Source organism: Rhinolophus sinicus, linkage group LG05 (genome assembly GCF_036562045.2).
Source record: "Rhinolophus sinicus isolate RSC01 linkage group LG05, ASM3656204v1, whole genome shotgun sequence".
Taxonomy (NCBI): Eukaryota; Metazoa; Chordata; class Mammalia; order Chiroptera; family Rhinolophidae; genus Rhinolophus; species Rhinolophus sinicus.
In genome coordinates this window covers 50,493,879-50,521,415 of record NC_133755.1, presented here as the reverse complement: position 1 = coordinate 50,521,415, position 27,537 = coordinate 50,493,879, and the positions used below count along the sequence as shown (strand labels likewise).

General features: G+C 45.1%; 1 protein-coding gene across 1 annotated transcript in view; it reads left to right on the top strand.

Moving 5' to 3' along the window:
* Positions 1-9,292: 9,292 nt before the first annotated feature.
* Positions 9,293-27,537, top strand: part of ADD2 (adducin 2) — a 33,938-nt gene continuing 15,693 nt past the window's right edge. The window contains exons 1-9 of the mRNA XM_074332139.1: positions 9,293-9,467; positions 9,897-9,977; positions 11,453-11,602; positions 12,993-13,136; positions 15,076-15,174; positions 19,580-19,756; positions 24,664-24,921; positions 25,754-25,873; positions 26,828-26,917. Of these exons, the coding sequence (XP_074188240.1) occupies positions 9,324-9,467; positions 9,897-9,977; positions 11,453-11,602; positions 12,993-13,136; positions 15,076-15,174; positions 19,580-19,756; positions 24,664-24,921; positions 25,754-25,873; positions 26,828-26,917 (1,263 nt within the window). The 5' untranslated portion in view covers positions 9,293-9,323. The remainder of the gene's footprint in view (positions 9,468-9,896; positions 9,978-11,452; positions 11,603-12,992; positions 13,137-15,075; positions 15,175-19,579; positions 19,757-24,663; positions 24,922-25,753; positions 25,874-26,827; positions 26,918-27,537) is intronic.

Below are 27,537 nucleotides of genomic sequence, written 5' to 3'. Positions count from 1 at the left end.
TGGGAATACTCATGCATGAATTGTTTTTGTCCTGACACACCTACAGAGATGAGTAATCGCAGAAAAATATGCAAGTCTGATGACAAATGAGAGGTGCTGGAGCAGAGAAAAGGGGGACAGTTATACAGTGGGGATTGGAAAGACCTTGACCATGGAACTGGAGCGGTCTGGCTGGAGTCAGACCACAGAAGCAGGGACATGAGTGGAGCTGGGGGCTGGCATGGGGTGGAGAGGGTGACCCTGTTTGTCTGGGGTGGGCTTTCGTGTGTCTGCAGAGAGCACTGGGACTTGGGGACGAGAAAGGCGATCCGTTCTTTATCAGCGCAGCAACCCGACTCTGAACACTCGCCAACTCTTACTGTATGATTAACAATATTGAGAACGTCCCAGGTGGCACAATGATATCAGTTATATAATCTGCACATTGGGGACCCATATATAACATCTTCTTTGCCTTTCTACTAGCATTGCCTCTGATCCGTGATGTATTTTACAAGACCTGCAACACCTTTTTGATAACATGTTTTAAGATGTCAGTCAAATACATACTCACCCCTAGCAATCTTAAAGCCTAAATGAAAAGCATTTCTTCAGCTAGCAGTGATTTGTGTGGCCAGGCTGCTGGGAGGAAATGAAAACCGGCACTTGAAAAGCTGCTGTTGGCTCCAACCTGCACTTGTCAGATGGCGTCCTCAGAAAAGGCTTTGCGATCCAAACCCTCATTCTTGAGGCAAACCAGAAGACTCAAGGCTAAAAAGCCGGTCCTTTTGCTTTGCCCACCAGGCCTGATATCAAGGCGCCGTGTCTTGGTAGTGGCTTGGTGTTTAATTCATGCACCACCCTTTCCTTCTTATGTATTATTAAAGGCTCCTTAAAAAGCAGCCTACGGATCAGATCGGATCACAGGGGAGAGGACGTGCCAGCAGTGATTTCACGTCTCCTGCAAGAAGCAACATCAGCTGCAGGAAACATTCAGGGAAAAGAGTCTGCACAATTGTGGCCTATTGACAATTTTAGCAGATCTGAAAATGATGGCCCTTGGACCCTGAACTTATAAAAGCGGCTAATTTGTTCAAATGTGTCTTATTTTATGTGCATCTATGTCATTGCACGGAATTCTTGAATGCTAGGTAATACAGATGGAAAATTGTCAGCAGGACTTATGTGCCAAGAGTGATTGTGATGAGATGGGAATTAATTAACAGGGGAAGGCGGATTCAGACAGACGTATGAACAGACAGATGGAAACCAGAACCTGGTACATTTTCAGGAGACATTTCAGTGACTTTCCTCTTGTGAGGATAGTAGCCTTGTGGCTCAAATTGAGCTCCTGCATGACTCCCTTCCCCACTACGCAAGGGATGAGCTGTGGCCTTCTGAAGCCCTCCAAAGGTTCTTTTGTTTCTTTTTCTCCCTAAAATAAAGATATTGACTCCCCTAGGCAGACAGTGGGCTCCCTTAGAAGAGGCTTCGTCGGCTGAATTCTTTGTTTCGAGGCGCCCTCCCTGCCCCAGGACTTTGCCACTCTGATTTTAGGTGGCACAGGATTCTGCTTTCCATCCCCACCTTCCACATCCCAGGGCCAACTGAGGTCGGTTGGGAGAGGGTGAGCCCACGGGCTGCTTTCCCACCTCACCTCTTTCCCCACGTGGGCCAAGCAGGGCCACCACTGGAGCTGTTCAAATCACACACTCACAGTCAAAGAGCACCTCTGAACTGGAAGGAACATCAGAGCCTGCCTTGTCATGCCCTTTCTGTTACAGATGGGGAAACAGAAACTCAGATAGGTTACGTGGCTTGCTGTACATCACAGAAGTAGTTAGTTGGAGACCCAGGACCAGACCTCTGGCCTCTGGAGTCTGTCCAGAGTTCTTTCCCCACAACACACCCCTGGAATGTCTCCTTAGGGCTCTGATTTCTCAGTATGGTGTGTGGTTCAAGTATAGCAGACCTGGGGGAGCTGAGCCGCAGCCAGAGAGGTACCTGCTTAAAACTGCTTCTGATGCAGCTGCGATTTAAAGACCCACAGGAGAATTATCCCTGATGCCCGGAAATAGGAAGGGGGTGGTGGTGGTGACTCAAGGGAGAACTTGGTTCTGGTTCTGCTGGGGGTGGGGAAAGGATAACACCGTGTCATTGCTCTGAGAGGCAAGGCAGCCCATATAGGCTCCCCCCACCCCAGCCCCATCCCCACCTCATCAGTGGAGTAGCAGGAAGGGAAGAGCTTTGCAACTCAAGGTTCCTTACGTGGCCTCTGCTTGAAGGCCCAGGTGTGGAGAGTGGAGAGTGAAGATTCTGCTCCCTGATAACTCTAGCTATGGGTATAGAACCAAAGAATTTCTTCATGTTAGTAGTGTCCCCTGACTCAGGCTATTCTTCCCTCACTCTGCTGGAGCCACTCCTTTGGAGATGGAGTGGGGGGATGGGAAGAGGCTATTGAAACCAGTGTCTCTAGGCCTCACTGGACAGGCCAACCTGACTCTACAGACCAGGGTCAAGAGCAGCCAGGGCTGGGCATGAACCCATCTTCCTGGGCTCTGAAGCTCTGCCCACAACCTTTAAGAAACAAACATCAAAAAATACTTCTCAACAAGATGAATACAAGATTATGGTGGGAAATCAGGAAAATATTCAAGAAAGGGAAATTATTATCCTGTGTTCTTACAACCAAGAAATCAATATTTTGATACCTTTCCAACCCTTTTCTCTTTATATAGATTATGCAAACAAAAATGAAGTCACATTATCTATACACATTTAATAGCCTTAATATGTCTTGACTAATTTTTCACATAATGAAAATAGGTTCTATGATATAATTTTGGGTGGATGTATGCTATTCTACGGCATAGCTGAATATGCCATAGTTTTATCAATCTCCTATTTTTGGACTTTTAGGTTGTTTCTACTTTTTGCTATTATGAACAACAATGCAATAAACATTCTTGTACCTAAATCTGTGATTATGTCCATGACTATTTTAAGATAAATCACTAGAAGCAGAATTGCTCAATTGAAGTAATGCAATGTTTTATAGACTTTAATGCATAATGTCAAATTACCCTGGAGAAAGATGGAACCAACTTATATTCCCACCAGCCACACACTACAGTGCCCATTTCCTCCACCCTGATCCACAGTATGTGTTATCATTTGTTTCACCCTCATGATTTGATAGGCAATAAAAAGTACTTTATTTGTGTTTTAATGTGCAGTTACTAATGAGGTTGGATGTATTTTCATATACATGTTGGACATGATTTTATTTCTGTAGTAAATTGCCTATCATGTCCTTTGCAGTGTTCCTACTTCTGTATTCTTTTCCTTACAGATTTTCAAATCTTTATAAAGTAAGACTATGCCCCTATTATCTATCAAATATATTGCAGTTTTTCCCAGTGTCTGGTTTGCCTTTTAATTTTATTCATTATGTTTTTGTCTTGTAGAACTCTAATTTCCACGTAGTTGAATCCATTGTTATTTTTCTTGTGTTCTGCTTTTGATTGTATGTTTAGAAGCACTTTCCCCATGGTTTATCATTTGAAAATATTCATTTGCCAAATTTTCTCAACAAGTTTATTCTTTAGAATAACTTTAGAAGTATTTTATCAAGTCTCCTCATCTACCTCAAAAAATTCCTTTTTGGATTTTGATTGGGATTACATTGAATGGATAGATTGATTTGGTGGAGAATTTATAAATTTACAATTTTATATTAGAATGTAAGTTCCACGGGGAAAGAGTATTTGTATGTTTTGTTCCCTGCTACATCCTGGACTTAGGATTTAATGTACTGGACTTAGGAAAATGTCTGGCACATAGTAGGTACATAAGAAATATTTGCATGAGTGAATTTTAAATCTTTTCAGAAATAATGTAGTTCTATTTAATTCTTCTTTAATGTCCGTCAGAAAAGTTTAGGAGTTATTTTCGTATAATCCCAACTAATTTCTTGTTATGTTTATCCTGGAAATTTTATGTAATTTGTTCTTTTAAATGATTCTTTATTCAATTTTCTTTACGGTTTTTGCTGTCATCTGGGGAAATCATTGGATATATATGTTTAAACTAGCCTCTTATCAAACTCTTAAATTCTAATATCTTCTCAGTTAATTCTTTGGTGTTGTATATAGAAAAATCACATAATCTGCACATAATAGTCGTTTTTGCATCCTTCATTCCAACATTTACTCTTTGGTTTATTTTTCCAGTTTTCTCATTGCATTTGTGAGAACTCTCAGAATAATATTTAATAATAGATTAGAGAGTAATCATCCTGGTCTTGTTTCTGACTTTAATGGAAATTCTTTTACCACAAGAGTTTGAGATAGTTATTCTTTATCATGTTGAGGAAATACCTTTTTATTTTAGTTCGATATGGATTTTTCTCAGCAATGGATGTTGAATTTTATGAAATGCATTTTGGGCATTTATTGATTTTTTTCCCTTGAACTATTGATGTGATAAGTTATATTAATAGATTTCTGAATATTGAATTCTTTTTCCATTCCCGAAATAAATCATTCCTGGTCTTGATACATTCTTTTAAAAATACTCTTCAGGGTTTGATTAGCTAGACTGTTATGAAGGATTTTTGGATCCATATTCACACATGAGATTGGTCAGCAGTTAGTTCACTTTTCTGGCAATCTTTATTTCCGTTGCCCTAATGGAGTTTAAATAAGATAAGAAGTCAATGATTTTTGAAGATTTATTATTCACTTGTAAAACCATCTAGACCTGGGATATTTTTCTTTATTAAGATTTTATTGGGGAAGGAGAACAGGACTTTATTGGGGGAACAGTGTGTACTACCAGGCCTTTTTTCCAAGTCAAGTTGTTGTCCTTTCAGTCTTAGTTGTGGAGGGCGCAGCTTAGCTCCAGGTTCAGTTGCCGTTGCTAGTTGCAGGGGGCAGAGCCCACCATCCCTTGCGGGACTCGAGGAATTGAACCGGCAACCTTGTGGTTGAGAGCCCACTGGCCCTTGTGGGAATCGAACCAGCAGCCTGGGAGTCAGGAGCATGGAGCTCTAACTGCCTGAGCCACTGGGCCAGCCAGATCTGGGATATTTTTGATAAAAATTTTTTTCTCAGTTTCATCTGGGATTTTTAAAAAAATTATTTAGCTGCTTCCTGAGCAAATGTTGGTCATATATTTTGTATAAAACAATCCATTTTGTGGAGCTTTTCAAAATTATTAGAGTGATTTACAATATTATTTAATCATTTAAACTTTCTGCTATGAATAAGATGACCTCCGGTTCCTATTCCTGGAGCTGTGTTTTCCCACTTTCCTCTTTATTGGCCAATCCAGATGTTGGTTTATTCATAGATCTTCCCACATAAGCCACTTCTTGGATTTACATTTTGGTTCTACTAATTTTCTTATTCCCAACTTATTGCTTTTGTTTTTATATTCATTAATTATTTTCCATAACTTTTCTTTTCTGTTGTTGTTTATATTTTTTCTGAAGAAGAATAAAATGGATGATTTCTTTTCATATTTAATTCAATAATAAAGACATTTAAACCTATGAATTTTTTTTGGTCTAAGTTTGGTCTTATCTCATGAATTTTGACCTAGTATTTCCTTTATTGCTAATTTCTAGATAGGAGGTCACTATTTTGATTTTATTTTTATTCTAAGAGCTATATGGGAGTGTGTTTTCTCATTATCAAATGGTTGAGTTTGTATTCTTTTAAAGATTTGTTGGTAATGTTTAATTTTATTACATATGTTTAGAAAATGTGACCTATTTAATGTCTATGTTCAGGACTTATTGAGATTTTCTTTGTGGCCTAGTAATATCATTTAAAAGTGATATATGGGTATAGACTATTTCTAGGGTATAGTATTTAATTTATATCTTCACTTATTGTTTCTGATTTTGTCAAAAGTTAGAGTTGTGTTGTCTTCTGCTGTATTTGACTTCTGTTCAGTTCTCTTTGCATTTCTGATCGCTGTTGCTTTGTATATCTTGGTGAGATGTCATTCAGAGCATAAGTGTTCTTTTTCGCTATACCTTTAACCATATAAAATGACCTACAAAACGGCTCTCTTTATCCAAAAGAATATTGTTTTCCTTGACTTCTACTTTGATAATAATATTACGACCTCTGTTTAATTTTTGTTTACAATTGCCTGGCATACTTTTGATAATTCTTTCATTTTTACCAGGTTATATCACTTTACTGTAGTGTTTGTTTTGTGCAAACCTCCTATAGCATTGTTTTTTGGCATCTATTGCTATATTAGAGAAATCTGAAACAACCTATTTTTTGTTCTATTGCCATTAACCAGATATTTTTTAGATATTTGTGGATTCTTCTCCTTATATTTCAGAAATGTTGCCAGGCAGCATGTAATTGTAGGCTTTTTCTTTTTATAGACAGTGCCCCTCTGCCCCAGAAGGCAGTAAATCCGTATAATTTATATACATAGTTCTGTTTTTCAGTCCAGAAATGTTTTCTGTCAGATTAATACTGATTATCTGTATGCTAGTTGTCTGGTCTTTGTCTCCCGTATCTATCATGTTCTCTCTCACCGTTTTCATGTCTCTGTCTGTATACTCTTCCTTTTGAAAGAGAAATAGGTCTGACCAGGATTCCCATTGCCTCAGTTACCAGCATCATCCGGAAGACAGTCGGATGACTGGAAATCTGATCAGTGCACATCCAGGGTATCTGAGTGAGGGAATGTGGAGAGGGAAAGTCAAAGTGTCATGCATTCAAGCCCAGAGAGGTTTGTCTTTGTCCAGCTCCATTTGCCTTAGAATCTGTTGTTTTGTTTTGTTTGTTTGCAAGAGTGTGTCTTTCAGTCTTAGCTTTTGAGGGGCTTGGTGAGTTTTCATCTTTTTCTGTTTTCTGAAGTCATGTGAGTAAAGAAATGGCTTAGATCTGAGTCATAAGCCTAGCTCAGCCATCCTAACTTTTGTGAGGCTGGTCAGAATAAGCATTCTTTCTATTAAGACCTTTAGAACAACTCTCGTGCACTGTTGGTAGGATTGCAAATTGGTGCAACTGCTATGGAAAACAGTATGGAGGTTCCTCAAAAAATTTAAAATGGAACTACCTGATGACCCAGCAATTCCACGTTTGGGTATTTATCTGAAGAAATCCAAAACACTAATTCGAAAAGATATCTGCACCCTTAGGTTCACTGCAGCTTTACAATAGCCAAGATGTGGAAGCAAACTCGGTGCCCATTAATAGGTGATTGGATAAAAAAGATATGGTACATACAGTGGAATATTACTCAGCCATTAGAAAGAATAAAATCTTACCATTTTTGACAACATGGGTGGACCTAGAGGGTATTATGCTAAGTGAATTAAGTCAGACTGAGAAAGACAAATACCATATGATCTCACTTATATGTGGAATCTAAAGAACAAAATAAATGAACAAATAAAACAGAAATAGATTCATGGATAAAGAGAATAAATTGATGGTTTCCAGATGGGGGGGTGTTAGGGTGAAAATGCTGAAGGGATTAAGAAATACAAATTGGCAGGTTCAAAATACTCAAGTAGATGTAAAGTTCAGCATAGAGAATATAGTCAATAATGTTGTAGTAACTTTGTATAGTGCCAGGTGGGTACTAGACTGATTGAGGGATCACTTCATAACCTATATAAATGTCTAACCACTATGCTGTACACCTGAAACTAAAATAAAAAATATTGAATGTCAACTGTAATTGAAACATTAAAAAAGACCTTGAGAGCAGAGGATGGAGACTCCTATGGAGCCCTCGGTTCTCTTCTCCTGCCCTCAGGCCTGTGGGTGGAGTAATACTCGCTGAGTCAGGGAGGGGAACTCTGCTACAGGACCCAGAGGATGTGATGGGGCGTTTTCAGTCCTATTCTGGCCTCCTGGTCATCACTGGGACTCTACAGTTATTTGTAACAGAAGGATTCAAAGAACTCTGGGTCTGAAGTCCCAACAACAGCCCACCTGCCTGGCTTTGCCTGGGGCCGTATGGTTTTGATATGACTCCCTTCTTGCTGCCTGGGGTGAAACAAAGAGGTAATTTCTCGTCTGGGGGAAGCACAGAGAGGAGGAGGGAGCCCACACTGATCCATTTGAATTAGAAACTTGATTTTGGAGTGTCCTTGTTGCTCTTCTTGCCACTTGAGTGGGTCAACTATGTTTACTGGACACATGCCCCAGTGGTGTACCATTCTGGTGGGCAGAGGGCCTTTGGGTGCATTTTCCTGACATGGGGTGTTCGAGGCTTGCTCTGCTTGCTTTGTGTAGGGCCAACAGCACCCAGCCCACCCTCATATTCACAGACCATCTTATTATTTCAACTAATGGCAAACCTGGTCCAGGGCATACATCACATTGTGTAGTAACAAGGTTTGTAGAGATGGCGGAAGCTTCCCGAGAGCATTTTAATCCATTAAAGTTAATAATAGGATGCTGGGAGAAGCAGCATCAGGAGGCTTCCAGCCAGACATCATTTTAAGCCGGAACCTTTTCCTATTGATTCTCTTATTGGTTCCTAGACACTGACTAATCAGAGTTCTGGGGCTCAGATGCCCTCTTCTGCCTTCCTGAGGTTTGCAGGCAGCAGTCATCATGGTTAACGGGACAGACAGGACGTCAACTCCTAGACCCTTTGGATGCCCTGAGGACAAGACTACCAAACCTCTACGTCCATTTGGAAATTCCTTCCACATTCCTCTAAATTCCCAGAAAGAAACTGTAAAGAACCAAGGGACTCACATCCAGAGGGGAGCAAATGTAGCCTGCCTGAGGCCTGCAGCCCTTCAGCCAATCACAGCCACAGTGACTTCTGGAAGTTTATCACTTGTTAAAAAAATTGAGGAATTTACTTCCAAGCTGACTTGGCATTCTATTTGCTCTGTTTCCAAATCTGAGAAAAATAACATGGTATAGTTACAACAATATAATTGCAGTTCTAAGGGTTAGTAACTTCTTCATAAAAACTGATGAACTATACAAATATTTCCACTCGAAAAGAAACTTATTTTTATTCTTGCTTTTATTGAAATTCCACCATTAGGATTTATGGTAAGCCTGGCCTTTTGAGAACCCTTCATTCCATGGCCTTGAGTCTTGCCATGATTTTTGACCAAAAGCAATGCTATTCTTACCCAAATAAGCAGAGGACTTTATTGGGCACAACTATCCATCTGTGGATTTTCTCTCCTTGGGTAAATGTCAGAGTGTTGAATTCCCTGCCCGTGAAAGTCTCTCATGCAGTTGTAGTGCTAGGCCAAGGACGTGGGGGGCAGGTAGGAGCCCCTGACCCTAAGAGCGGTGCTGTCCCTGCCCTGTCCCCTTGCAGACTTCTCCATGATGACGCCCATCAATGACCTTCACACGGCTGACTCCTTGAACCTGGCCAAGGGGGAGCGGCTGATGCGGTGCAAGATGAGCAGTGTGTACCGACTCCTGGACCTCTACGGCTGGGCCCAGCTGAGCGACACCTATGTCACGGTGAGGAGAGCGTCTGGGACTAGGGGGGACACTCACTGTGTGTGGCCCCCACAAAACCCAAAGGGAGAACTCCTGATTGTTGGCATAGCCATGAGACTGCTCATGCCCTTTGGCCAAAATGCACTGCGCCCTTCCAAGGTTTATAACCACTGTGGTCACCCGCCCAGGGGACACTTCTCTGGATGAGGATCGGGGAACTCTTGGATCCTACTTCTAGGACTACCCTTGACCATCGAGTGATTCCTCTTGCAGCTCCATTTCCCCAGTTCCACATAAAAGCCAAGTCCTCTTCATTGCTCTTGGGTTAGGATGGGGGGGAGATAAAGGTTCTTGAGAGGAAGATTTGGGTGCAATGGATTCAGGGGAAGAGGAGATTCAAGCAATGATCTCTTCCCTTCTTGCCACTGAGAACATGTGTCTTTCCTCCAGCTGAGAGTCAGCAAGGAGCAGGATCACTTCCTGATTAGCCCTAAGGGAGTTTCTTGCAGCGAAGTCACTGCATCCAATCTGGTGAGTACAGTCCAGCATCTCACTACCCATTCCCCATTGAAATGACAGCACCCCCTCTGCTCCTACAATGATAGATCATCTCCAGATTATCCACTGCTGTCCTGTCGCTGGTGGAGCTCCAAATCGGGTAGGGCAGAAAATACACATGGGCACCAAAACAAACTGAGTCCCCAGAGCATGATGTGACCACAAAACCCCATGTGAGGTGCAGTAGGAGGGAGGAGGGAGAGATGGGCCTGGTCCTCTGAGTCTGGGATTTACCACAAAGGCTGGGAGTGGGAAGGCCTTTCTGAATGGGGAATACATTAGATGAAAGCCAGTGCTTTGTCCCAAAGCAATGCAAGACTTGTCTCATGCTGGTGCCATTAGAAACAGCTTCTGGGACTGCTTTCAGTCCTCCTGCACCTCTTAGGTGTGGTCAGGAGAAAATTCCAGAAGTTGGTTGCAATCGAGGACGATGTCTAGGTGGGAGGAGGAAAGACAGTAGGAAGGGCTGTCTTAGAAGCAGAAGAGGCCCGATGTTCCTTAGATTTGTGGGTCGCAGCTGTTGTGCCATGAGCCTGGGAGAGGAGGCTACCACCTCGGGGCCTCTGCCAGGCTTGAGACACGTATGTTGAGTCCAGGTACTCAGAAGAACGGGCTGACAAAGCCACAGAACATCAGGGCAGGGCAGGACCTCCAGGGCTGTTAAGGCCACTTTGCAGGCAGGAGAAGGCACTGGTGCCCAGTGAGGGTACATAACTTACACAGGGCCACCCAAGGAGATCATGGCAGAGTAAGGCTGGGACCACAGACACAAAGACTGCACAGGCTCTGTCTCTAAGGCATTCATGGTCGGGTGGGGGGAGCAGGGGAGGCAATCAGTGATGAAACTCAAACCGAAGAGTGCTCTGATAGAGATGAAGGAAGCTTGGGGCGCCTAGGGCACGGGCACGGAACTCAGTAGGAGGTGGAGGGAGCAAAGGAGGAGCTCCTAGATTGAAATGGTGATGAAAGAGTGGAATCCTCAGGAGCCCACAGGATAAACAGACTTAGACCAGGGCAGCAGGGAAAGACTGGGCAGAGGTAACCAGGGGTCGCCACTTTGAAGTCATGTTCATTCTGTAAAATTCACTTAAAATATAATTTCGTAAGAGGGGATTTGTTGAACATCTTACTGATGCTTCTGCTTAAACAAATGGCGTCAATAGCATCCCTTCCCCACACGAGTCTCTCCCTTTCTTTGTACCATCTTGTCTGCCTGGGCCTTCTGGAGTGAGGGTGATGGGCAATGTGTGGAACTGCCCTGTGTACTGCTTTCAGGATATCATGGTGCTATAGTTTAAAAGGCCAAAGCTGTCGTGATTTTTAGAAACTAAAATCTAGCTTCTTGTCAATAAGTTAGGCTAATGACCAGCTGCAGGGAGATCTCACCCTGGGCTCCAGGGGGCATGTTCGATAAGAGGGTCGTAAGTCTGTTTTCTTCCCTGTCCCAGATCAAGGTGAACATCCTGGGAGAGGTGGTAGAAAAGGGCAGCAGCTGCTTCCCAGTGGACACCACAGGCTTCTGTCTGCACTCGGCCATCTACGCAGCCAGACCTGACGTGCGCTGTATCATCCACCTGCACACACCGGCCACAGCAGCGGTGAGTGTCAGCTCTTCTGCCAGTATTTGACTCCCTGAGGCCAGCAGCAGACCCATGCTACCCTCTTCTCTGAGATTCTACCTGAGGAAAGACATAAGACTCCCAAGCTAGTGACAATCTCATTGTTTGAACAGTTCTGGAAAGATTTCCTGGAACTCATACCAAAGTGAAGAGAAGGAACCCCCACAGTGGGGACCCTAATCCTGTCCATTTTTCTAACTATGGAAGTCTTGGTTTGGGGAGATAAGGTAAAGATGTGTGATGTCCACCCAACTGCATCCCCCACCCTGCCACATACACAAACTGGCATCACTTACCCACATGACAGCACCTCTTGAGTTTCTCTATTCAGGTCAGTTGTATTGGATCGAAGGCTGGTTCCTTCTCCCCCCTGCCCCCCAACCCAGGCTCTGGTGGGAGAGAGCTTGATAGAAGATGTTGGGAACCTGGACTTGCCCACTTTTCATGGCTCAGGGTGGGCTGAGAGCTGGGGACAGGAACATGGAAAACTGGGAGACAGTAGAAGGAAGCCTCCCCCTCTTCAAAGAGCAGAGTGTCCCCTTAGGGTCTCTGGTGATTTCTCCTTGGATGCCTAAGACACGGCAACGTCACTTAGAAAGACAGCGGACAACCAGTTCTGGTTGTCTCAACCTTTACCCCATCTTCCTGACTCTCCAGGCCACACACCTATAGGGGCAGAGCAGACTTGCCACTGGGCTGTGGTTTTCTCAGTGAAGCACACTGGTTATGAGCACGGACTCAGACTTTCCAGAATTTGGACCAAGACTGGATGACATATTTGTGCCAAGTGTGCAGAGCCTGGTCTTACTCATGGGGCAAAATGAATGAAGGCTCTCCTAAACCTTTCCACACTTCTTGATTATAATAAAAGGCAGGGCATGGTGTGTAGGGTTTCCAACAGGGTTCTAACCCCATCCCGTGGCACTCTTATTGCCCTGTTACTAATAAAATGGGGCTTCACAATGGGCCTCCCTGTTGGCGAGAAGTTGTGGATGTTTCTGCACTAACCTCAAGGCTGAGGGTCTCCATAAACCCACCCTAGGGGACCTTGGACCCTGATTCACCCCAGCCTGGTGCCAAATCCACCACCCTCTGCCTCTTCCCAGAGTCCTAGGACAAGAGCAAAGAAGGGGGTAGGAAGAAGCCATAGCTTTCTCAAGATCATTCTTTGCAGCAATTTTAAAAGGTGATATGGCTGCTGTGAAAACTGATGGAAAGACATTAGAGGCAGCAGCCAGGAAGGAAGACCCGAGAGGAGAGTCAAAGGGTAGTGCATTTCTCATGTCCCCAGCCTAGAACTTGACTGTGCCACTCTGAGGAAAGGGGCGGGGGAGCTGCAGGTGCTAACCATTCCATCGTCTCCCTAAAGGTGTCAGCCATGAAGTGGGGCCTCCTGCCTGTCTCTCACAACGCCCTGCTGGTGGGGGACATGGCCTATTACAACTTCAATGGTGAAATGGAGCAGGAAGTGGATCGGATCAATCTGCAGAAGTGCCTTGGACCCACCTGCAAGGTTTGGCTCAGCTGTTCTGGGAAGATGCTTCGGGGTGGGACTGTCAAAGCCGACATCACAAGTGACACATGTTTACTGGATGATGTTTAGAAATTGTACCTAAACAAAAAAGTGAAACAAAATTCGATCGCACTATCCAGAGATTTTGGTACACACCCCAAATATATTCACATATATTTACAAAACTAGGATCATAAAATATATTCTCCTTTTCCCCCTTAGCAATATATAGTAAACACTCTTGTGTGTTATTAAATATTTTCCATACCACTATTTTAAATTATTGAATCATATCTCATTGTATGAATGGCTGTGCTGCCATTTACCTGTACAGTCCTCGATGGTTGGACATTGGAAGGTTTTTTTGTCCCCTGAATTTTCTGTTAATATGCGTATCAACAACACTGTGATGGAAATACTTTCAGCTAAACCTTTGTGTATGCTTGAGACAATTTCCTTAGGATAAATTCTTAAGGTTGCACATTTTAAAATTCTTACTTCATATTGCTAAATTGCCCTCTCCTCCCTGCTATGTCGAGTATATGAGAATGCCATTTTCCGGCGGTCTCCCCAAACTTCAGTGTTATCACTTTTCTTTTCTAACTCGATAGAGAAAAACAAAAATCTCCTCATTGTTTGGTTTACATCTAAAGAACACAATCTTATAACAGCACATCGTTAGGGGTGATTAGCTTAGAAAGGGAAGGTTCAGAGCCGAGCCTGGGTTGCTGGGCTCCTGTTCTCAACAGGCTCTCACTGCCTGAGTCATTTCCCATCGGGAAGTCCCTGTCTTTCTGTCTCTGACACAGAGGCGAAATCCCTGCCACTTTCTCCTGACATCCTCTAAAGCCTCAAGAGCAGGGCCCGCGGAGGGATGAGTTGTTCACATCTATGCACTGCCATAAGAATTTGAAAGATGGGGCATTTGTTTCTACAAAATCTTTTGTGGGCCAGGGTCCTTGTCTCTTTCCAGTTTTCTGGTACTTGAGAGGAAAAACCTCCAACTGATTTCAGCAAGAGAGGACGTGCTGAGTAGGCCTCAGCCCAGGTCTGCAGAGACAGATCCAATGTGTGGATCTATGTCCCAGCTCCCAGGTGGGCGTCCGCTAGTTGCAGAGAGTTCTTGAGGATAAAACCAACCAAGAGGAATTTCTGGCACCTGGACCTTGGGGAGTCAGGCTCTTGATATAAATTCATTTTTGGGTTCCCCCCCTTTTTATCTGCCTGGCTGAATCAGAAACGTTACACCAATGGCAAGAACACCTGGATTCTAGTTCCCATTCTGCCCCTAAATAGCTGGGAGACTTTCAATTTCTTTACTCTTCTATTTCCTCTACTGTAAAACCAGTGAGTTAGATTGGAAGGTCACTACGGCCCCTTTCATAGAACCTTAGCATCTTAGAGCTGCCAGGGCCTCACTGAGTTTATAGAGAGGAAAACCGAGGTCCAGAGAGATCACGTGACTGGCCATCTGGGTCTCAGGTTTTCCACTTGTTTCTGCAGAGCCACCCCTCAGAGACACACCGCTCAGGTTTTGACTCCCAGGCCAACTAACTCACAGAGGCAAGAGGTTGCTTTTGAGGTGGGACCTCGTAGTTCATGTACCTTAAGGTAATTTCATGTACCTTAACACAAACACCAGTGTTTCAGACTTCTAAAGCTCTCCAAGGCCTAAAACCCCAGGCATTGTCCAAAGAAATCCACCAAGCTATTTAGTCTTATTCTTAAAAAGCATCTTCTGTTTCTTAGGGTGGGTGCTTAGGGTGAAAATCACATTTGGGGTAGCATTGGGGTATTTGTGTAGGGAGAATGAACAAGGAGTTGGGGGGGAGACTCAGGATTAGATATGGAAATTGATCTGAATAAAATGAAAATCTCTCCCCCTTAGACTAAAAGTTAGAAGGCTTAAAGTTTTAACTTGCCATTTGCTCCTCTGCAGATCCTGGTGCTAAGAAACCATGGCGTGGTTGCCCTGGGTGACACCGTGGAGGAGGCGTTTTATAAGATCTTCCACCTGCAGGCTGCCTGTGAGATACAGGTAAGCAAGTTCCTCTGGGGCGTGGCTCTGACAGAGGCCTGTGGGCCAAGGCCGTGGCCCCATTGGCTCTGATTTAGGGAGACCTGTGAACGTAGCCACATAAAAGCCTTGACCTATTTCTCTGCCTTGGCACCGTCCTATCCATCTAAAGTTTCACATTTAGAATCTGTTCCGTAGCTTTGAAAAATGTATCGTCCTGGTCTAACAACCAACACCCAACTCTTGGGGGTCAATGCCCAGAATGGGGAGCTGCCTACGCTCAGAATTAGACAGCAGGAGAAGCCATCATAGGGCAGAGAAGAGATTCTACCATGCTCATTTATTGTCTGGGGTATACCTATTACATCTGGTTATACCCAGCAGACACCACACAGGTAAGTTTTCCTTCTTTTCTTTTTTTTGGGGGTGGTGGTGTGTGGGTAGTTTGCAAAAACCATGAACACGGTCAAGTCCAGAAAGAGAAGTAGAGGCCAAGTCTGGAGCACCAGGGAGCCCCAAGGTGACGTGCAGGGAGCCCATCATGAAGTCCTAACCAGTAAGAGACGGCGTGGAGGGAGCGTCAGTGGTCATGGGGAACCTTAGAGGAGTTGGTGAAGAAGCAACAGGAAAACAGACACAAATCCTGTAGCTTTCTCAGAGAACAAGGTGGTGCTGGATAAGCCAAGCACTTGCTCCTTTCAGTGTGGCAAGACATCAGGGGTGAGTAGGGGGCCTTGCACAGCTGACTGGGCTCCATCCTTCCCTGCTCTGGGCTGTGTGCCTTGGGTCGGGGACTCGCTCTCCACGAATCCCCCATTTTCTCAGCTGCAGATGTGGGGCCTGTAGAGTCCGTGTGAGGACAGGGAATTTCAGACAAGGACAGGTATAGCTGATGGTATTTTGGGGACTCAATTGACAGAAGCGGAGTCTCACTGCTCCAGAATGAGTCAGCTCTGAGCGGGGCCCTTTCGGTGTCCAGTCTGCCCTCTCCTGACTGGTCTTGGCATAGCAGTGCCCCAGGAAGGCCTGCCTTTCTCTTGGCAGTTAGAGGAAGACCGGGATTGTGCTGGAAGAATTACTAGTGGAACCTCTACAAGTGGTACATCTCTCAATGGTTTTTAAAGAAATATGGTGAGGGGAATATTGTTAAGACAGTGATGAAGAGGTGTTAGAGGAAGTGATATGAGACTGCCTCCCCCCTCCCAATCCCCATCCCCCAAGAAAACCCCACAGAAAACAACAGCAGTAGTCGGAACAGGAGAGTGAGGAGAAGGTACAGTAGGACCAAGGTGGTGCCTTTCTGATGTGGGGCCTCCCTGCCCTCAACCAGCAATGCTGGCTTTGAGCTCTGACCCATGACTGGTGTTAGAGCCTGGCGGGGCCTCTGATATTCCCACTTTCCCTTCTCCACATCTGAGCTCTTAAGAGTCATCCATCTTCCTTCTGAAGAAGAGGCTCCCATGAGAAAATAGTTCTTATCTCTTTGCAAAGACAGCACCGCCCTAAGAATGAGTGGAGAGAGATGCCCACGTCCCCCTCATTGTGAAATGAGTCTCTCCTGGGCTCTAGACCTTCAGGAATGGCCACTGTGCACTTTAACCAACTGCGGAGATGGGATGGCAGAGCCGACAGCCCACCAGCTACTTCTCTTGGCCCTACCCGCCGTCACTTTCTTTCAGTCAGGACTGGTTTGATGTGACCTTATTAAAGTGCATCAGACAATGGAGGCAGATGATCCTCAGAAAAGCTCCAGTGGCTTCTTCCAGCTGGTGGAGCAGTGAGGCTTCTAGAGGGAGAAATGAAGCTGGAATGTGTGGGAGAAAACCTGGCAAGATTAGACCAGAGGTGTGGGTGGTTTAAGGCATGGAAGATCCCAGGTACCCGCAGTCTGCAGATGCTGTTGCGATTGCAGCATCCGGTGGGGTCATTTCTGGTTGCATGGCCAGCATTGAAGTTCTCTTTCTGGAAGCTGTGGATCTAGTTTTCTCCTGCAAACAAGCAAGTGTGACTGTGGTTCAAGACTAAGAGACTATTTTCATCTCATGGGACAGTGTCCTCTTTGCTCCCCTCAGTTTGGGGTTCCAGGAAATTGGGTCATCCCCAGCTGAGACAGGCAGCTCCCTGCTCCGCTTAAAGGCAGATGGGAGGAAGCTCAGGCAGTTCTCCATCTGCTACCCATCACCATGGAAACTGATGGGGGACGAGGGAGGTGGGAGGAAGCAGCTCTTGCAAGGATGTGGGCAATTCTTTCCTCCTCCATGAGTGACCAGTCCCAGAGGATATTGCTTCTCATCCTTTCATGGTAAAAACTGATAATTTATGTGTCATAAACATTTACATGGCACTCTATATGCACCAGGCGCTATTCTAAGTGTTATTACCTTCAATAATCCTCATGAGGTAGGTACTACTATTTTCATTTTACAGATGAGAATAACTGAGAAATCACTGCCCAAGGTCACACAACGAGTAAGTGGCAGAGCCAGGATTCCAACCCTGGCAGCCTGGAAACTGAGTCTGTGTTCTTAAATGCTGCCTTGCATTGTACTGCTTATCAGGATAGCAAGGGTTTGTGGGAAAGGTCGGCTGACAGGCCAGGACCCTCCTCCAGGCAGCTGGCACATCAAGTCAGTGTTTTAGGTCCCAGGCGAAAGCCCTGCCTTGGTGAGATGGAGGTCCAGGATGAACGAGGTAAATTGATCAGCCAGGTGGAATTCACTACCACTCAGGGTCCACGTTATGGGCTCAGCCTCAGTGCTGGGACTTCAGAATTAGACAACATGACAGCAGAGGGCAGAACTAGGACCAATTGGTTTCAGTTCACTGTAATTTATATCAACTCACTGTGACCCTTTGACATCAGGACAACACTACAGTTGGCTGCCTCCCCACTCATAGGGCCGATCACCTTCTGGGGATCTCAGACAAGGACTCTTACTGTTGGTGGGAGGATAAAATAAATGACCCCTAAGGTCTCTCTCTTTGCCAAGGTGTGGACTCATTTTTTAAGTTAAAACTGGAGCCTTCCGTTGGACATATGTCTTGGATGAAGAAAGCGTGGAAAACGAGTGTTCTAGCTTCCTCCTTTTCACAGGGTGATGGGGTCACCTTGGGAAGGTGGCCTGGCTGACCTCCAAGAAGTCTCTTAGGGGTCGTTTGTCACACTGGTGAATTTAACACACCCCAGGGTGTGTCCCAGATCCTCATGGGATAGTAGGACTTGTTTGTCAGCAAGCTAAATTGCATCCTTTCATTTTCAGTAAAATGAAACAAAAACAAAAAACTGTCATAAAAATTAAAACATTAAAAATTTATATAATCAGAGTAGTTCTCCCATAACAGGCTTACATGAGATAATCAAATATTAATCAGAATGCTAGTGTATGGATGCACAGTACAAAACTCCTTACTCAGATTCTTTCTGTAGTTGAGCTTGCCGAGAAAACCAAATCACAACTAATTGTATCTGAGTGGACGAAAGGGGAGTAAATACAATATACTGTTAGATGAGCATGGAATTAGAAAACGGAATTAGAGTGATGAATGCTTTTTAGGCTCATTCTAAAGTAGCCTGCTGTATACACACACCTCTTGCCCTAATACTTAAAGTCCATTGCCTACAACCACCTGGATTGTCCCCTCCCCTGGGAGCCTTGAGAATGGGACAAACACTCTACGTCCATTGGCGAAAGCTGCCTCACAGTGCCTGGCTGTGTGTTATCAGCATTTCATCTGTCTCCTGGGATTCTTGACTAACCCCATCATGGAGGATGCTTTCTTACTTTAGACCTGTTAATTCAGTCTACGAGCCTAACTCATATTTCACTGGCTTAGAAGCGAGCCTATGTTTTTCAAGTGACTTTAAGATAAAAAGGGGGAGATATTCCAAACATACAGAAAAATGCAGAGACTAATCGTATACACCTGCTACCCACCTCTCAGACTTAACAAATATCCACAGCCTTCTTGCTTCAGATCTTTCCCTCTTGAAAAAATAAAATATTATAGACAAGACTTGAAATCCCCTTTGGAGCCCTTTCTGACCCCATCCTCCCACCCTCCCAGAAATAATCACAATTTGAAGTTGGTCTGTATCCCAGGTACCTTTCCAGTCCTCTGTATTGTTTTATTCTTAAGGTTTAACACTTGCCATTTCCTTCTCTATAGCTTCTAAGGGCTGACATTAAGAAAGAAACTGCTAATACCTCTTTCTCTGGAAATGGGTGCATGCCCAACAACTTTGGGGTGGCTTTTCCTCTGGGAGGAAAAAGTCAAATACAGCTCAGTGTTCCAGCCATTTCTGTTTCTAATCTTCCCTGATCCCTACTCTCTGTTACACATACGAGTATGGTAAGTGTACAGGTATGTGCGCACACACACATACACGCACACACACGAACTGAGGGCTCTCTCCTCTTCACCGCAGGTGTCTGCTCTGTCCAGCGCTGGGGGAGTAGAAAACCTTATCCTCTTGGAGCAGGAGAAGCACCGACCCCACGAAGTGGGCTCCGTGCAGTGGGCGGGGAGCACCTTCGGACCCATGCAGAAGAGCCGGCTGGGGGAGCACGAGTTTGAGGCCCTCATGAGGATGCTGGACAATCTGGTGAGTCTCCTGCCTTTTCCCTTCCAGGCCGCTCCACTGAGGCTTAGCCCCAGAACCAGCCAGTACAAAGCACTAAGTGGGCATCAGAATTGCCAGCATCACAGTTACATTGATTGGCAACTTGACTTAGAATTAATTTGTGGTCATTCTAATAGTAGTTGAGATGGCCTTTGCCACCCGTTTCACAGGGCTGTGGTGTCATCATCCCTACAGACTGCTCCTTAGAGAAGGGGTAAGAAGATATGCGTTGGTAAAAGAAGTAGTGATCCAGTAAAAATAAGAACCGCAGAGCTTCTTCTAGAAGGCGACTTGTTCACTCTTTTGTAGTTAGTTCTGCCTCTCTTATTGTCTTTAATGCAGAAAACACATAATATCACAAATTTCTTATTCCTGGTGAGCAGCATTATATCCTATTGTAATGATTGAATCAATTATTACAGGAGTTAACTGGGACGCGTCTAGGAGTGAGATTTAAAGGATACAAAAGAATTTTAAGACATTCTTTCTCCTAGGGGCTAACAGTTTAGTTGATGACATGATATGTAAACAGAAGACAATTCAAGAACAAGAGGAAATCTTATACCATGCATGAGGAGCTAATTGCAGGAAGAGACTCTAATTTCTTAGATTGCGCAGAGGAGTGAAAGATGAGACCTATCTTTGTAACACTTTTTATATCTGATTTATTTCATCCCCCCCCTCCCACCCACGCTATTATCTTGAACCCTCTTTATTGTGCCGAGGTTGATGAAATAATTAATACTTTCCTCTTTGCCTCTAGTTCCTAATTATTTCTACCTTATTACCAGGCTGACCATGAGGGTATCTTTAAAATGATGAAAGGTACAATCCACAATGAAAACACAACTCCCGTTAGCATTTGTGTGCTGAGTACTCTATGCTGAAATAAAACACCAGAAGCAGATTGTGTCATACAGGAATTATTTCAATTCTTTAAGAAACAGACAATTCTTATGCTATTTAATCTTTCACAGAAGAGTGAAAAGACACTAAACCGTAACAATTATAACAGTCAGGCCAATTTTACTTTGAGTTGATGAAAAATGCGGCATGAGAACCAGCAAATAGTATCCAGCATAACATTAGATTAAGATACAATAACCAAATGTAGGTTCATTCCTAGTATTCAAGGATGGTTTAATATTATAAGTCTTTTAAATATATTTCATGGTATTAATGAGTCTAAAGATAAAAAACTTTCAGTCATTTTAATAAATATCAAATTTAATATCAATTTATAAAAATAATAGCAGTTATGTAGGACAGGATACTTATTTAACATGGTTAAAGTGATTTTTCTCAAAACATGAGCCAATATCATGCGAAACCACTAGAAGTATTTCCATTACATTTTACACTCAATCTTAGCCAAAAAGGTGAGAAATGATCTGTTTTGTTTGAAACAAAACAATGATTCCTGCTCTCAGCTCTATTATTTAACATTGTTCTGGAATAGTATTGGAACTTAATCCAAAGCAGTGAGGCGTAAAAATAAGATGCATAAACATTGCAAAGGAAATGAAATTACTATTCCTTATAGATAGTATGGTTACATGCCTATAAAGTCTAAAAGTGTCAACTGAAAATATTAGAAATAATGAGTGCATTTTAAAGTGGTCACTTATGAAAATGTATCTTAACATATAATATTTAAAAATACAATAATGGGAGAAAATAATCCTATTTGCAAATGCAACAACATCATAAAAACGTAAGCAGAACCCATTCACAGAAAACTATAAAGCTTTACCAGCGGATATCAGAGAACTGAGGAGCTATAGTCTATTTTTAGTTAGAAAGCTTCCACAGGGTAAAGAGGTCACGCTTCCAAATTAATCAATCTCAATGTAATTCATTTAAAAGTGAGGGAAGTCATAAGAATTTAGCAAATTGTACATCCAGCTGAAATTCAGAACGGCTAGGAAAATCCTATAAAAAGAAGAGCACTTAGAAACCCCTGCTCCAACCACATGGTAAAACTTAATTAACTACACGGATGAGCACTAGTGAAGAATGGACAGGCAAATCAGTGTGACAGCTTAGAGAATCCAGAAATAGATCCCAAATATATGAGAATTTAACATAGGTCAAAGAGGCATCTTCTAAAGCAGTGGGGAAAAGATAGATTACTAGTCATTTGGAGAATAAAACTAAGGTGGATTGCTACCTCATTCCTTTCAACAAGATAAATTCCCTGATTTATCAAAAATTGAAACATAAACTCATATAGATATTAAAAACATAGGTTCATCTTTTTGAGGCTCTTGTACTGGGCAGGACCTTTATCTCACATGGCAGGAAAGTCTGAAATCGTGATGACAAATATTGACAGATAAGATGACATCAAAATTCAAAACTTGCATTTTTCTAAACCACTCCCCCCACCATAAACAAAGGTAAAAGACAAACTATGAGGGAAATATTCGTAACAGTCAAAATATTGACGTCCTTAATGTAAAAAGATATTACAAGTCAATATGAAAAAGAAAAACATCTGTCATGCAGGGTTTCAGCTCCCGCTCCCCACATAAGAACGCAGGACATGGTGAGGCCAAAAAGGAACACCCACGGAGCCATAGGTAGGGGAGTCATATGGCTAATGGCTAACTGATTACAGCTGATGGCCAACTAGTCACAGCTGATGACCATCTACTACTTGAGCCAGCACCTTTCCATGTGAGGCTGAGAGCCTGGAAACTGCACTCCCGGCTCTGTCCCCACCCCTCCAGGATCTCGCCTCACAATCTACGTGACAAGTGTCTTCCGCAAGGAGCCCTGTGCAAGGATCCTGGAGGTGAATGCAATATCCTGGACACAGCCAGGTTCTCTGGGCACAGCCAGGGTTTCTCAGGGCACCACCAGTCCTTCTGGGCACAGCCAGACTTCCTGGGCTTCTTAGGGTACCACCAGTCTCCCTGGGCACAGCCAGGGCTCTCAGGGCACTGCCACTCTCTCTGGGCACAGCCAGACTTCCTGGACACAGCCAGGGTTTCTCAGGGTACCACCAGTCCTTCTGGGCACAGCCAGTCTTCCTGGGCACAATGAGGGTTTCTAAGGGTACTGCCAGTCTTCCTGGGCACAGCCAGTCTTTCTGGGCATAGCTAGACTTCCTGGGCACAGCAAGGGTTTCTCAGGGTACCGCCAGTCCTTCTGGGCACAGCCAGTCTTTCTGGGCACAGCCAGGGTTCTCAGGGCACCACCAGTCTTTCTGGAACAATAATGGCTCACAGCCAAGGTGCTTACACAGGAAGCAAACATCCACGGGTTCCACTGCATGGTGGTACGTTCCCAAGCAAACAGTCAAATGGCCCATCAACTCAGGGATGGAAGGCAATTCCCCATAGTCCAGTCATTTGCCAGGGCTGTGTGCCAGCCCCACAAAGTGTGCCCTGTCCACAGGGCGAGGGCTCCGGGTCCTCCCCAACCTGGGGGTGAGGGACAACCTTGACCTCACCCTCATCTCCCACCGAGGACTCAGCAAGCGTTTCCTCCTGGCACCACAAGTTCCACATCTGGGCTGCCTCAGCAAACACTGCCCAGCCCACACGGCCTCAATGACCTTTGCTTTCTCCTGCCTACGCTGGTTGGAGAACCGTCCACGTCTTTCCACCCCTCCACAGGGGTCCAGCTCTCCGGCAGCTGCTCCTCCTGGTCTTCATTCATACGCACAAACTGCTCCCCTGCCCTTCAGAGAGCTTTAGCTGGCACCGTACCCTGCTCACTGCGCCATGTGTCATGCAGGGTGTCATGTGGGGTCTCAGCTCCTGCTCCCCACATAAGAATGCAGGATATGGTGAGGTCAAAAAGGAACACCCACGGAGCCATAGATGGGGGAGTCATAACACTATAGTCTCACTGGCGGCTGGGTTGGAGACACAGGAAGCAGGAGCCACATTGTTTGCAACCTGCCGTCCACTTCTCTGCCAACCAACCGCACTTGCTAACTGCAAACCCTGCTTGCTAGCTCAGCCACGGCAGTTATATCAGTGGCTAATGGCTAACTGGTTACAGCTGATGGCCAACTAGCCACAGTTGATGACCATTTGCTACTTGAGCCAGCACCTTTCCAAGTGAGGCCAAGAGCCTGGAAACTGCACTCCTGGCTCTGTCCCCACAACATCTCAAGGGAAAAATGAACCGAGACCAAAAACAATTGACAAAGGAAGAGGCTCAAGTGGCTATTGAGTGTAACTAAAAACACCCAATTTTACTAGTAAAACAAACAAAAAAATCTAAACAGCTAGAGAAGACGGGCAGAGCTGAGAATGGCTCCACAGCTGCCAGGATTCCCGAGAATTTGTTCTCACTGAGCAGCAGTCAAGTTTTGCCCATGTGGGATGTGGTCTTACTTAGGAGATAGGGATGTTCTTGAGTCAGATTTTGGGGTTCTAAGAGGGAAATAGTTAAGAAGCCGCAGAGTTGAGGAAGGGAGGGCTGACTGATAAAATCCAGCAGGGAAGCTTTTAAAAATCCTGTCGCTCAGACCATACCACCATCCAATGAAATGGGTAGCTCTGAGGTATCAGCATTTTAAAGCTCCCACGTGGTTCCAGTGTGTAGCCAGGGTTGAGGACCATGGCATGAAAAGTTAGAGCTCTGTTTGGGTAAGGAGCTCTGTCTGGTCCACAAAGTTCTAGGGCTTTTCTCAGCCCTGGTCAGAGGGCTTGTTGGGGTAGAGGAAGGGAGAGATGCAGGACCAAGCCAGGGAACAATTCTCAGATACACCAGAGGAGCAGCAAGGCCTCGGTTGTACTATGGAGAGTTAGGTTTAAGTTGAGTCATGCGATGGAAGGGGGTGAAGTTCATGGGTGGGTGTGGAGGTGGGCACGTAGGTGGGTACAGGCCATTTCCTCCCCAATAAATGGTTCTCTGTTTGTCCTTTATAGGGTTACAGAACAGGCTACACGTACCGCTACCCCTTTGTTCAAGAGAAAACCAAACACAAAAGCGAGGTGGAGATTCCGGCCACAGTCACAGCGTTTGTGTTTGAGGAGGACGGCGTCCCGGTGCCCGCCCTGCGGCAGCACGCCCAGAAGCAGCAAAAGGAGAAGACCCGCTGGCTCAACACGCCCAACACCTACCTGCGGGTCAACGTGGCTGACGAGGTCCAGAGGAGCATGGGCAGCCCCCGGCCCAAGACTACGGTGAGGCGGGCAGAGGGGGCTCCCGCTGGGGAAGGCCAGGGTGGGGGGAGAGTGCTTGGCTGTTTGTGGGTTAGGCAGCTTTAGAATAGGGGAACAGAACAGGTCGCCCTGGGCCTGTGTTGGTACAAGCTCCTCTTAGGGCTTCCTGTCGAGTGGCTGGAAGCAGCTGTTCGTGCCCGTGGAGCCTCCGAGCACCTATTTCTTGTAAATTCATGCTGAGTTTTTGGGTCCAGAGGGTGGCTAGGTCAGGTCACTCCCAGGAGCACAGAGCAAGTAATGTTTGCTTCTTGCTCCCACATCCAGAGGGAAATTCTGGGAAGTTCAAGGATGGCTACTAACATTTGAGCTACACATCTGATGCAACCCAGGAGGCGGGTGGGATATTCATTTCTATTACGTTGTTCTCCACGGCCCCCTCCCACACTCTGACTCTTAATTTGACTTTTTCATTAACATTAAAGTAGCTGGCAGCCAAATAGAATAGCCCTTCATTAAAAAAAAAGGAGCCTTGCAAATTAATATCATCGAGTCATCTAATACTGAAGCTCCAGTGGCTGCCTGTTTGTCAATGCTGGTTACCAAGGTACTGAGCCCCACTCTTAAGTGCCGTTTGGCTGTGGACCTGGGCCTTCTCGGGCAGCTAAGTCATTTGTTGCCCATCTCTGCTCTGAGAGACAGACATCACAGAGGCCCATGGGGAAATAACATGTGTGTATAGGCTTGCTGACTTTTCATGTAAGCTGGTTGGCCCAGATCGCATGGGGCAGACCACTGGGGAAGACACACGGGTCTTATTCCTTTGCCTTACCCACCTGGCCTTGTGTGTGTTCAGTGGATGAAGGCTGACGAGGTGGAGAAATCCAGCAGCGGCATGCCGATACGGATTGAAAACCCAAACCAATTTGTGCCTCTCTATACCGACCCCCAAGAAGTGCTGGAAATGCGGAACAAGGTAGGGTGGTAGCTAGTTATCTTGCCATTTCTTCTCCCTCAAGGGCCAGTGTGTGTGTGGGGGGGCAGAGTTGATGCTCCTGACTTACTAACACCCCAGATGCCTTTTATGGGACAGAAACTACCACTTATTGGCAGTATTGCAGGTACTGTGCTAAGTGCTGTCCGTACTTATGTAGTCCTACAGAACCTTCTTACATAGAGAAGTGCTGCTTGCTTTAGGCATTAGATGTGTTGAAGAGACCTTGCCCACAAATTGAGTTTTTATGAATTTTTTTGAATTAAAGTTTATTTGGGCGAAGTTTTTATGAATGTTATGCTATTGTCCTTTTGGCCCATTTTCAAGTTTTCAAAATCCTTTATATTTATTTTTCCACCTTTGCTTTACAGTTCACTTAGATTTTGAATGTTACTTTAAAAACTTAAGTTGTAGCAGGCTGTCTCCAGTAGGACAGAGATGCTCACAAAACAGTTTTTCAATGTGTGGTCTAAGGATCCTCTGAAATGCTTGTTTAAAATGCAGGTTCCTGGGTCCTCCCTCATCCCTCTCCCCAAGAGATTTGGATTCAATAGGTGTGGAGTTGCCCCAGCAAACTGTATTTTAAACAAATTCCTCAGCGGCTTCTTAGGAATATTAAAATTTGAGACTCTCCCTCAAGGACCGATTATGCCTCATTTCACTCTTCCCCTCATACAGGTAGTTACCTTCTCTGAGTCAGTGAGAATCTGGTGTTTTACATGAACTGCTCCTTCACTCAGAAACAGACATGAGACTGTCTCAGAGTGGACAGACTGTGTTAGAATTAGAGGAGACATTCTCCCACACCATTAGGGGACCCTTCTAGACCCAAGTCGCGGACCACACTGGACACCAATACGCCCTGGGAATGCCCCTCCCAAGCTCCACACCCTGACACTGAAAGCGAGCCCACTCTCTTCCTCTCCTTCCACACAGATTCGAGAACAAAACCGACAAGATGTGAAATCAGCGGGGCCCCAGTCCCAGCTCCTGGCGAGTGTCATCGCTGAGAAGAGCCGAAGCCCGGTACAGCAGAGGCGGCCCCTGTCTGGAGGGGAAACATGTTTGCCTTCCGGGTCATCAGTGCCCGGGGCTGGGCAGCAGGACCCCTGAATCCTCATGCCCACCTCCCCCTGTGATCTCATGCGCTGATGCTCTTGCTGCAAAATGGACGCTGTGAGGACCGGGGACAGTGTCTAATCGCCCCCTCTGGGCACTGGGTGGGGCAGCAGCTGCCCAGTCTGCCCTTGGGAGTGACGCTGACTTCCATGCTTCCCCCATGGAACTCCACTCTGCCCTCTCTTACTATCCTGCAAAGTGGGGATCGCTGGAATGTGGCTGGCAGTTCCCAGATGCTCCAGGCCTGCCTGCCCTGAGCATCTCTGGCCTCTGCACGGATAGGGCATCATGAGACCATAGCTCTGGGAAGATGCTCATGTGCTCTTAGAGGGGAGGCATGTATATAAGGACTGGTGCTCCTATGGGATGGGAAGGGGCAGGTAAGGTAGTTAGTTGCCCACACAAACCCACATAGAGTTAGAAAGTAGAAAGTCGTTGTGTCCATGCTTGAGATAGAACAGTGTCTGTCTAGTGCTTAGTAAAATAGGTAAAGATCAGAATTCTGGCTTGTGTTGGAAATCATTGCT